Source organism: Oncorhynchus kisutch, linkage group LG6 (genome assembly GCF_002021735.2).
Source record: "Oncorhynchus kisutch isolate 150728-3 linkage group LG6, Okis_V2, whole genome shotgun sequence".
Classification (NCBI taxonomy): domain Eukaryota; kingdom Metazoa; phylum Chordata; class Actinopteri; order Salmoniformes; family Salmonidae; genus Oncorhynchus; species Oncorhynchus kisutch.
This window is the reverse complement of record NC_034179.2, coordinates 28,332,604-28,345,264: the sequence shown is the minus strand read 5'-3', so window position 1 is coordinate 28,345,264 and position 12,661 is coordinate 28,332,604. Positions and strand designations below refer to the sequence as shown.

General features: G+C 41.7%; 1 protein-coding gene across 1 annotated transcript in view; it reads right to left on the bottom strand.

The window, feature by feature from the left end:
• Nucleotides 1-11,941, bottom strand: part of LOC109891773 (transcriptional regulator ATRX) — a 28,451-nt gene extending 16,510 nt beyond the window's left edge. The window contains exons 1-13 of the mRNA XM_031825904.1: nt 11,703-11,941; nt 11,086-11,195; nt 10,932-10,987; nt 10,774-10,817; nt 10,525-10,652; nt 10,273-10,389; nt 10,077-10,186; nt 9,853-9,920; nt 7,897-9,734; nt 7,690-7,756; nt 2,918-3,069; nt 2,234-2,381; nt 1,993-2,098 (exon numbers count right to left, since the gene is read on the bottom strand). Coding sequence (XP_031681764.1) covers nt 1,993-2,098; nt 2,234-2,381; nt 2,918-3,069; nt 7,690-7,756; nt 7,897-9,734; nt 9,853-9,920; nt 10,077-10,186; nt 10,273-10,389; nt 10,525-10,652; nt 10,774-10,817; nt 10,932-10,987; nt 11,086-11,195; nt 11,703-11,722 — 2,964 coding nt within the window. The 5' untranslated portion in view covers nt 11,723-11,941. The remainder of the gene's footprint in view (nt 1-1,992; nt 2,099-2,233; nt 2,382-2,917; nt 3,070-7,689; nt 7,757-7,896; nt 9,735-9,852; nt 9,921-10,076; nt 10,187-10,272; nt 10,390-10,524; nt 10,653-10,773; nt 10,818-10,931; nt 10,988-11,085; nt 11,196-11,702) is intronic.
• Between the last annotated feature and the right edge of the window lie 720 nt (nt 11,942-12,661).

Below are 12,661 nucleotides of genomic sequence, written 5' to 3'. Positions count from 1 at the left end.
TCTGCAAAATTGTAATTATTTGCCTACCTCATGCCTTTTGCACACATTGTATATAGACTCCCCCTTTGTTTTCTACTGTGTTATTGACTTGTTAATTGTTTACTCCATGTGTAACTCTTTGTTGTCTGCTCACACTGCTATGCTTTATCTTGGCCAGGTCGCAGTTGCAAATGAGAACTTGTTCTCAACTAGCCTACCTGGTTAAATAAAGGTGAAATAACTCTGTGAAGCATTTATTTGGGCTGCAATTTCTGAGGCTGGTAACTCTAATGAACTTATCCTCTGCAGCAGAGGTAACTCTGGGGCTTCCTTTCCTGTGGCGGTCCTCATGAGAGCCAGTTTCATCATAGCGCTTGATGGTTTTTGCAACAGATTGGGCTATCTTTTTTATACCACCCCTACCTTGTCAAAACACTTACTGATTGGCTCAAACTTATTAAGAATGAAACAAATTCTGCAAATTCTGCAAACCCCTATCATATGAAATCTACCACAGCTCTACCTCCTCCAGGCATGTTCATGAGGGAGGACATATATGCTCGGAAAAGGTGGCGGCATGTTCATTATCTAGCAGAACAGTCTTGGAGTCGCTGGCGAAAAAAGTATCTAGCCAACATCACCATCAGGCAGTGCTGGCACACCCAGAAGAGAAACCTGCGAATCGGTGTGATGTGATGATGATAGACAATGATCTGCCTAGGAATGAGTGGTGTTTGGGTAGAGTTTCAGAGACTACTGTTGATAAAGATGGACTAGTAAAAAGTCAAAATATGTGTTGGTGGTCGGGTGTTAGACAAGACAGGCAAACATCTCACCAAGCTGTCAGTGTTATAACGCCCAGTTCAGAAGCTGGTCTTGTTGCTGGAGACTGGTATCTAACCATAATCTCATAATTTTGAATGGTTTGTACTATGATTCCATACCTTTATGACACCCTATTTATGGTCATAAGTCATTTAAAGTACAGAAATAATTTGTGCTTACCATGTAAATTGCTCAAAATCACTCATGGTTTGGTGGGAGTGTAAATGAAACCCTAAAAACAAGTGTCAGACCACAATGTAAATTGGACAGTGCAGTTAAATGAAGAAGAATTTAAGCTTTCTACCAATATCAGATATGTCCATGTCCTTGGAAATTTTCTAGTTACTTACAACCTCATGCTAATCACATTAGCTCAACTGTCCCGTGGACGGGAGTCCGATCCCTAAATACATTTTAAAAAATAAACATTTTGACAGCATGTTTTTTGCCTATTTTACACACAAAGGGTACATGAGAAATGGGCGCGAGAGAAAAAGGAAAATGACTTTTTTTGTACACGCGTCCTAGAAACAATTATTTTATTTTTTTTATCTTTATTTAACCAGGCAAGTCAGTTAAGAACACATTCTTATTTTCAATGACGGCCTGGGAACAGTGGGTTAACTGCCTGTTCAGGGGCAGAACGACAGATTTGTACCTTGTCAGCTCAGGGGTTTGAACTCACAACCTTCCAGTTACTAGTCCAACGCTCTAACCACTAGGCTACCCTGCCCCCCCAAAGTTAAACTTAGCACCTAGCTGGAAAGAGAACAAGGTATTTACTGTCTTTCAATATTGGTCTTGTTACAGAAATCTTTCTAATTCTTTACGGATATTTGTATTGTAATTGATTTTCTGAAGTCTGCTAGGAATATAACATTATTAGCTGTAGCCTAGCTCCACTGTTGGTGCTGGCTAATATTAGTTAATCTTGCACCACATTAACAAACTATTAGCACGTAATCAACTATTTGGGTAAAAATTCTCATGCATATTGATGCATTTGATGTACGAAGCATGCCAATGTAAAGTTGTGTAAAAGTGTATTGTTTGGGCACTGTATTGTTCATATTGTAAGAGCATTTTTGGTTTGTTTCTCCATCAGCTCTTACGGTGTTTATGGAAATGGTATCGCATTAAACTTTCATGAACCATCAGTTTGAGATGCGACAACAAGTGATTGGTTACCTTATCGACACTGGAGTCAGACAGCACAATATATGAGGGTTGCTGCTTCTTCTGTAGATAACTACGGACTGATTCCCTCTCGACTCTAGAGGTAGATGATGTAGAGCTAAGGAGACAAAAGAGCAGAAAGTTATTTCACTAATGCACATGTGATGCACATGTAATGAAAGAAATGCACATGTAATGAAAGAAAATTAGGTTTCCTTCCTGGTTAGCAGCGCTGACCAATAAGGAGTCTTACCTTTTGAGCATCTGTTCATTGCCCTCATTCTCCGATTGGCTCAGCTCTTCACTCATACCAGACTCTTCCTGCTGTGATTGGCTATCATCATCATCACTACTCTGGCTATCCAATTTCTCACCTGAGGCAATGGAAGAAAGCAGAGAATGAGTTTACTCTGGGTAACAGAGCCACTCCACCACTAGGGCACTGATGGTATCCAATCATAGTCGTACCACAGAACCCATCCCATGCAAACCGTTGGTTCTTCTAGACTTCCTGACTTTCTGCTCAATCCCATTTTCATCAGCGGTTTTCTAATCACTTGGATTTCCATTGTCAACGCTGAGCTTGTGGCGTAGCAGACGATGTCTGTGACGTGTTTTACTGGACTCAGAGGTCAAACTGGAGGTCTCCCCTGCAGCAGAAACAACATGGTATGTTGTCAGGAGGACATCATATTCCGATAGTTAATGTCAATGTAACCTGTACACTAACACACAGTAACACAGGGTGATGGCTTAGATCATCACAATAATGGGCCTACTTTAAAATGTTCAGTTACTAAGCAACAGGTGATGTCAGATAAGTATTTCAGCCTAATGTCTAAAAAATTGCCTTATTCAAAGGAACACTAAATTCAGCTTATTGCTGCATCTCAAAATAAACTTGAAATTGTAGCGGTGGTATGGAGGGATCACTCACCATTCTCATCGGAGCTTTCATCTTTCCCATCTTCTTGCTCCTTCTCTTCCCTGTCAGACTCATCATCATGTGATGACTCCACGTTTGAAGAGAAATCCTCCCCCGATGAGTAGTTGGCTTTGATTTGGGCCAAGAGCATTTTCTTAGCGATTCTTTCAGAAGCAAGGGAGAGAGGGAAAGGGACCGGGGGATCATTTTAATGATCATCACATCAAATCCATCAAGCACTGCTTAATAGGTTCATTCTCTAAAGGAACTTGTCTTTATATAGGAATTAGCAAACAAGATGCAGGATTTCACCTTAAACGTAATATTACCAGGAGATACATTTATTCTAGAATGAATGAAAATAACAAGGTAATGTTAGCTATTCTAGTATCATTTTGCAGTCCCCCGCCTGCAAACAGCCAACAATATAGTTTAAGTGACTATGAGAGGGGAAAGGCCATTGCATTAAGTTGTTGAATGTTTTCTTTACTGATGTAAATACACTAGATGACGAAGAGTATGTGGACACCTGCTCATCAAACATTTTATTCCAAAATCATGGGCATTAATAGGGAGTTGGACCCCCTTTGCTGTTTTAACAGCCTCCACTCTTCTGGGAAGGCTTTCCACTAGATGTTGGAATATTGCTGCAGGGACTTGCTTCCATTCAGCCAAGAGCATTAGTGAGTTTGGGCGATTAGGCCTGGCTCGCAGTTGGCATTCCAATTCATCCCAAAGGTGTTCAATGGGGTTGAGGTCAGGGCTCTGTCCAGGCCAGTCAAGTTCTTCCACAACAATTTTGACAAACCAATTCTGTATTGACCTCGCTTTGTGCATGGGGCATTGTCATGCTGAAAAAGGAAAGGGCCTTCCCCAAACTGCTGCCACAAAGTCAGAATCGTCTAGAATGTCATTGTATGCTTTAGCGCTACGATTTATCTTCACTGGAACTAAGGGGTCTAGCCAGAACGATGAAAAACATCCCCAGACCATCATTCCTCCTCTACTGAACTTTACAGTTGGCACTATGCATTCAGGAAGGTAGCGTTCACCTGGCCTCCGCCAAACCCAGATTCATCATTCGGACTGCCAGATGGTGAAGCGTGATTCATCACTTCAGAGAACGCGTTTCCAGAGTCCAATGGCGGTGAGCTTTACATCAGTCTAGCCGACACTTTGCGTTGCGCGTTGCTCCTAGACATTTCCACTTCACAATAACAGCACTTACAGTTGACCTGGGCCACTCTAGCAGGGCAGAAATTTTTACAAATTGACTTTTTGGAAAAGTGTCACCCTATGACAGTGTCACATTGAAAGTCACTGAGCTCTTCCGTAAGGCCATTCTACTGCCATTTTTTGTCTATGGAGATTGCATGGCCGCGTGCTAAATTTAATACACCTGTCAGCAACGGGTGTGGCTAAAATAGCCGAATCAACCAATTTTAAAGGGTGTAGACATACATTATAAATGGAAAAGTATGCTGTGAGCAAATAGAGCTAAAACACTGTCAAGGACGATTTCACTATTTTGTGTTAACGCAACACATTGAGGAGTCAAAAGTCAGGTGACTTAATGACCTTGTAAACAACCCCTCCATAACAAATATCTAAGACTTATCACTCAGAACAAGATGAACAAACCCAGTCCTATGTAGAATAAGGAAGACATACGAGACATCATAAAGGGTATTAATTTATTACAACGAATAGTTTCTCTTACAGAGTTCATTCAATTACAAAAGTAAGAACATATCCTTGTTTAATGCATGCTCTACAAGTAACAGGCCTCTACAAGGCTAACACTACAGCACCTCAGAGCTAAAGACAACATAAATGATTAATTCAATTTGAAAATACGTTTTCTAACCACTGTTTTTTTAGTTGGTACGAAAGGAAGTTTGTAAAGGGTAAAAAAAAAAACAGGGTCAAATGGTTTTGTAGGGCATTTTCCAAGTTCGATACTCTGAAATACATGTACGTATCCATTTAGACATGAATATGTTTTGCAGAAAGAATCCTTTTGGCAGATAGTAATAGTTGAACGAAGCCTCTGACGCAGCCTCAGCGAGAAGTACGTGTACATGATGAGGGCCCCATATGAGGCAGTAACAAACAGCAGCGGCCGGCAACAGCCTCGGCCTGGGCCTTACCTCAAGTGTTTAAACTGGGAAGAGAAAAGTGGAAGAAAAAAAGACACTTCACTACATACTCGTCTCACAGCAATGTTGTAAGGCTGACCTCAGAGGTCACAAAGTTGTGGTTGAATAAAATGCATTACAACCACTCCACAGGACCAGCTTTCAGAGCTGTTGCTTAGGGCATCAAGCTCCTCCAAAGTGAAATGCAGTTGCATTTAAACTTTAAATAAATTTTAAATGTGGCCTTGCATGCAAAACAGACATGAAAATACTGAAAATATTATGGATCGAGTACAATAAACAAAGCATGTGGTAAGAAAGAAAAAAAAGGCTCCAAAATACAGTACAGTAGGCCTAATAATCAGTGTATTTGGTATACTGCTGTTTAGCATCACAAGTCCTCCTTCTCTGCTAAGCCCTCAACCTGTCAGAAGCGATAAATCATCCATTTTAAAATGGAATCAAGCAGAATAGATTGTATTGCCAGTCTGTTCAGAGAGAATGGGATCCTCAACCCATCGTATTAGTACGAGTGTGAGAAAAGCAGCACGTAAAACAACCACTGGCATATTGCACATGAATGTTATCAATATATCAAAGAAAGAAATCTCCATATGGTAACCATATACCAACAGAATTACCAAATACTAGCAGAAACTTGATTTTACAATGACTTACAGAAATTAGCAAAATCCAGCAGCCACAAGGGCAGTGGTGGAAGAAGTACTAAATTGTCATACTGGAGTAAAAAGTAAAGATGCCATAACAGAAAATGACTCAAGTAAAGTAACCCAGAAAAACAGTACTTGAGTTAAAGTGGTTTAAAATTGACATAAGTAATGGTGGAAAAAAACACTTAATTGTCATACTTGAGTAAATGTAGAAGCTATTCATCAAATTCCTTATATTATGCAAACTATTTTATTCACGGACAGCCAGGGGCACACTGCAACACACAGAAATAATTTATAAAACGCAGTATTTGTGTCTTTAGCGAGTTCGCCAGATCAGAGGCAGTTATATTGATAGGTGCGTGAATTTAACTATTTTGCGGTCCTGCCTGAGCATTTGAAATGTACCAAGAACTTTTTGGTGTCCAGGAAAATGGGAGTAAAAATAACCTATTTTCTTTAGGAATGTTGTGGAGTAAAAGTAAAAAAGTTAAAACATAAATAGTACAGATACACAAGAAAATAACTGAAGTAGTACTTCAAAGTATTTTTACTTGTTTACTTTTACACCACTGTGCAAGGGTGCAGTCATGTACAATACTGCCACCCTAAAGAAAGCCTGATCATGAGTTGACCATTAGGGCATGTATAATATCATCAGGGTCTGGGATCTAAATCCCAGTCACTTCAGAAATGACATCAAATTCCATGATGACTAATTCCCCGTTAGAGGAACATAATTCACCCCATCTAGTATAATGATATCCAGATCTGTAAGTGAAGTCTACGGGCATTTTCAGGTTTGTATTGTGTACACTGGTGTGGATTGGTGGTGTGGTTTATTAGTTAACCATTTTAGGATATGCTTGGCGAAAAACAAAAATTCTACAAAAACATCACCTTGCTGGCTTGTTTTCATGCATGTAACTTTTACTACCATCAGACTATAGATCAAGAAGCGAATCCAGATTCAAATGAGTGCAACTTAACATATTTGGAGCAAATAAAATTATACATTATTTACAAATAATACAATCAAATCCTTAACGTGGCTTAAAATAAGTTTAAATATTCAGTATAGTTATTTTTTTGGTAAATTTTTTAAAGAATACTGTATGTGGAAGAAATAAGGATGACTTACAGCAGGGGTGTCAAACATACGGTACGCGGGCTGGGGGGGGCGTGCAATATACCTTAAACTGACTCAAACCAAATCGAAACTGTAAAAATGATAAATCAAACAACATTAATAGTTTCTTGACTGAGTCCAGTTCATTAATAAATCCCAGAAATTAGACAGTCAAGGACCATCGCAAATTCCAAAAACGACGGATAGGGGGGAAAAAAGCACATTTTGACGGCAAGGAAATACCAAAAATATACTGTGCGGCCTTCTGGACCTCATTTAAGACTGAATGCGGCCCCGGGGGGAAATTAGTTTGAAACCACGGACTTACAGAATTGTTAACCAATGAGAAACTATGAGATAAAAATGATTTGTTTAATGTGTTTTAATAAGTGTATAATGCTTTTGTGCAAACTGATGCATTAAACAGCATTTTCCCCTCTTAATCACCTTGGTATGCACAGAGACATGGACTCAACTGATGCCACATTCTGCTAATAGACACATCACATTTAACTTCAAATTAAAGACAAAAATGAATTAAAGAATAGGTAATCAACGAAAACAGTGTGGCATAAGTGGCCTATCATTTATAACACAGCCTAAGCGAGGTATGAGGGGTTTCTCCCTGCACTTGACATGTACCTCTGAACTTAACACTAGAAATGATATGGGATAGCTGCTGGTTTACTGCAGCTGCGAGTTGGACGAGACCGGTTCGATTGGGACAGGGTCTTGACAACAGAGGAGTCCCCATTATTAGCACTCAACTTAGGGTTCCGTGGCATGGCCTTTCTCCTGCGCCTAGGGTGTGTTACAAACGCTATGTCCGTTCGTTCTGAACCATACCTATTTTCTGGATCGTCATCATCTTCTGCTGCCCAAGAAGGCCCAGACTGGGGCTGCTCTTCATCGCCTACAGAGTACAAAAAAAATGGAGGTTAGTTCAACATTTGCCACAGGAAATCTACACTGCAAGCTGAAAATTGTTACAATACAGCTCATGAATGCAGTGCATTGTCTAAAAAGTACAGAGAAAGTGAGAGACCAGCTCACCGGACGACTGGTGGAAAGCTGCTACCCCCAGTAAGGCCACCTCCTCAGTGATAGGCTTGATCTTCTGGTCACCACTGACATCGCTAGACTCAGAGTCCAGGTCCCCCTCTTCTTGACTGGAAGAGGATGGCGTCTGCTTCATTCTATGCTCGGATTGAGGTGTGCTTTGAGGCTTGGCTGCCTGGGTATTACCCTCCTTGCTGGATGTAGATTCATCCTCTTTCTTGACCTTCCGAGGTCTGCCCCTGGGCCTATGTTGAGGACTATCCTTGCTGGGGGTAGGTTCATCCTCTCTCTTAACCTTCCGAGGCCTCCCCCTGGGCCTGGTCATAGTCTTGATCTCCTTCTGCAGGTCCGGATCGTCACTGGAGGAATCAGAGTCAGAGGAGCGGTCTGGCACCTTGCGTTTGCGGACAACTCTTTCTGGAGAGAGGGGCGTGTTCTTCTTCAGGCCGAAGAGGCATTTCTTGGTCACACTCCGATGGTCTCCATCGTCACTCTCGGCTTCGTCTGAACTACGCGTCATGGCAGCCCGCTGGAGGACAGCTGGGACCTCATCGGAGTCAGAGTCATCAGTTCCTCTCCCAAGCCCTCCCTCGTCAGCTCCTTGAGGCACTTCAGCATTGGGGCTGGTGTCTGGGTCCGAGTCACTCTCACTGTCTGCACCCGAGGGGGTCGGATGGGTCTTGCCCTCACCTGGCCTGCGCAAGGGTGTGGTCTTTACCCGAGGTGAGCGTCTATTATCTGGTTCCTCTTCCAGTTCCAGAGATTCGCTTCCCTCAGCAGATTCATACTCCCCCTCTGTTACAAGTTCAATAGATTCACAGTCTCCCTCCCGTTCCTCCACTTTTTCTTTTCTCTCTTCCTCTTCCTCCTCTGCCTCCAACTCCACTTCCACCTCCAACTCTGGGGGGCCAGAGAGTGGCTCTTGTTCAACAGGGGCAGGTGAAATTTGCACCACCAGTTGTTTTGTCACGTTGCAAGCATCTTCTCCAGGCTTTGAGTTTTTCCGCGGCCTGCCTCTACCTCGTCTGGGAATTATCTCTGTGCCAAGGACACCTTTCATTTCAATTGAGGACGAAGGCCTTCCATCATCCATAAAGCCATTTGAGTCTGAATCATTCTCTTCCAAATGTTCAGCTGCAATTTTCTTTAAGTAATGAAGGCCATTCTTATCAGAAATGTCAATTTCCACACAACCCTCTTGTTCTTGTTGAGGTACATCAGTATCATCAAACGTGGGGTTTTCGCCACCATTTGGCAAACCCATCTCTCTGAACTCCTCCAAAAGGGCTTCCTCCAGAGCCGTCTGAGACTTCTTCAGACCCTTCAGTACTGACTGGAAAGTCTTCAGGTATTGTAGCTTTAACTCGGTTGTCTGTTTCTGCTGCATGCCACCTTGAATGAACTTCACAAAAGTTGTGTTTACAGTGTTTGTAGAGTCCACCAGGTTTTTAGCCTTTTTGGCCATCTCCTCTGGAATTTGAAGGGTGTTGTAGTTGAACACAACGTGACCATCCATGCCACTATGGTTCCAATGACCCACGGGAATGTTTTGAGAATGCCTTGGATGGGAGTCATAATGTCCAGATTTTCCCTCGCCCCTGCCCCTCTTGCGGTGGTCTGGCCACAAATGCCCCAAGTTGTCAAGGACGTTGTCACAAGCGACAACCAGGTCCAGAAGAGGCTCTGGGCTACATACGTAGCAGTACCACTTACTCTCCTCATCCAGGATGCCAGACAACTCTTTTCGCCCCAGGTTCCGCAAAATGCATTTCTTACAGAAGGCATTGGGGCAAAAGTCGCAGCATATCAGGTTTCCCCCCTCTGCACACCATCTGTAAAAAGCAAATATAATAGATTGAAGTCATGATTAACGTAACAACCTGTATGTTTATTAACATCTCAGGATTTGCTTGGAGCATCTTGTTGTATAAGAGAACCACCCCATCATACCTGCACTGTTCATCCATGCCATCACAATCCTTGCTGATGTCATCACTGGAGTAATACTTGAAACAAGACTGAGAAAAATAATAAGACAAGAAAATTAGGAATGGAGCCCCTAAAAATGTAGATGAGCTCAACAACATTGTTGGAGAATGCCCATTATAACCAATGTGATATTAAGCCTATTTATTTCATTGAGCCATTCTTTGACGGACCCAGGATCCTCTCACCTTGCAAATAAGTACTTTGAGTACTGGATGCTGATAGAAGGAGTCCCTCTGGAAGTGGTTAACTTGCTGGCCACAGGCTGTACAGCTAACAATCTCCAAGTGTTCACCACCTACAAACACACATCAATCGTCATTCTGCGGCAGACTATTTTAAGGTAAAGGATATCTCTTTTCCCATTTATTAACGAAAGCTCACCTCCACGTCTCCTAGAAAAAGCTCTCTTCAGATTGCCAGATTTTCCACAACGGAATTCGGGACCTCTGAAGTCATCTCTGACATTTTCCACTGGCTCAGGCCTCACCAGCACAGTGCCTGTGCATAAGACATGTTAAAACCCATGAATGAAGACCAAAGCATTTTCTGTTCATAAATGCATTATTACATTATTCATTTTCAGTGTAAATAGCTCCGTACAGTTTAATTGCAAACAGTAGTAGAAAAACGAACCTTTAGGTAATCTTGTTACATCAGGATAACCGTTTGAATTGATGATCAAGCCGTCATCATCATCATCACTTTCATTTGAAGCACCAGATTCATCCAGTCCACTGTGTTTAATCACAACTGAAGGTTTTCTGTAATACAAGTGACATCCATCTATGCACATACATCAAAATACTGTGTTTTTATGTTTCCCCATCCATAAACAATGTACATGAACTATCAAATTAGTCAAAATATCAGAAGGAAGCCCACCTCCTGGAACCACATCCAGACTGCTTCAAGGTGTCTGTTGAGGTCTGTTGAGGATGTATTCAACAAGAACATTTTACAAATATATCTTCTAGATCTGCATCAACACTGAATACTCTTTGGTCTATAACCGCATAAACGGATACTTCTCATGATAATACCTCAAGAGGGGTTCGGTCCGTTGAGTGTGGCTCCACACAGTCCTTGTTTGTCATACCTGTGAATTAAAAATCAGTAGGCAATTGTGAGTCACCACTAATATTACTACAAACACCACCATGCCCGAGTTAAAGTTTCACTTATTAAAGTTCTCACCATCAGGACTTTCTGTCACCAGTCTGTCCTCATCATCCTCTGGAGCATGAGCCAAGAATTCATGCAGTTTGGTCACCAACACATCGAGCTTGCTCGTGCCAGGAGGAACGCTAAAAATAACGAATAGAATGACCAGTAATTAAACATATGTCCTCAATCATGCGAGTTTCTTTCAACACCCCCCTGCCCCCCGTTCAAATGCCTAACCAAAAAGTGTGTGGATAAGATATAGCTATGATGTGGACATATCTGTCCTTGTGCGCATCGGTCCATTTCCTTCAGGCACAGTTATTATCATGATTCAATACTTGGCTAGTAATGCATTCCAGATCATTGACAAAACAATTTAGTTAGCTAACGTTAGCTAGCTAATATTCGCTAGTAGCTATCATACTTAAATATCAAACAAAATGCATAACTTTGGGTACGATATGTGGCCATCTTGATGCACGTACTAATTTAATGTAAATCTTAAAAGTAGGACTAGCAGCTTCAATGTGAGAACTGACTAACTAGCTACTTTAGGACTATCTGCAGCAAATAAACTAGCTAGTTAGCTATTGCTTGCCCAATTAGCTTGCTCAGGCAGCTGGAGACCTTTGCTATATTAACGTTACCTGAGCATCTCTGAGGACATCTTGAGCTGGTCAAATGCACCTTGTGCAAACGGCGCACTATATGGGCTTATTCCCCCCAAAATTTCACAATTACCCTCATTATTGCAAGTAATTTTTACTCAGATTTCTAACACAATGCCAGACACCGACAGAGGCGCTAGCTAAGCAAAAATGGCGCTGTTTCTCCGATGCCTTCGTCATTGCGACTGCGCAGACTTGAAAATGGGCGCGTTCCAGTCTGTAGGCCTACCACAGAAAGAACAATGAGCTAGTTATAAAAAATATATATTTGGGCGTACTGTATCTCGGTATAAAGACTGTAGCTGTGTTCGAATACTCAAACTGTATAATACCTACTATTAGTTAATTTTAGTATACTGTAAACGAAACGTAGCATTTCAATTGAGCCTACTACAGTTTCGCCTGTCTACCGGAAGTTGATTATGTTGCTATGCAACATCTTGCTAGCTTGTTAGTGTAACAAATGACTAGCTAGACATTTTATGATTTCGGGTGTTTCGTAAATTCAATCTGGAGTGCGTTTGGGCGTTCGTAAATACAGAGCATTGTCTGATTGTCCGTTTGTACATCCAGAGCCCACACTGGACACTCTGGCTGAGGAATAGGGTTGAACCGAGTGTTCAATGGCAGTCAAGCACCCAAGCTAACTGGCTAACGTTGCTACTTCCAGACACAAATGAGAGAACACTTCACTCTGACCATTTTACTCACCCTAGCAGAGATGGTTAGTTAGGCTGTTTTCATTTCATCCAGAGCGTTGGTGACTGTAACTGTGCTGTTGGCAACAATTTAATTAAGCTTTTTTTTGCCAACGTTCACTGATAACGGCCACATTCAACAGTGTTGAGCATTCCTACATTCATCAGATATGTGCTCTGGCACGCTCAGATGAGAGTGCTCTAAATAGCCAGAATTAACAATGCCCATTGAGAACGTGT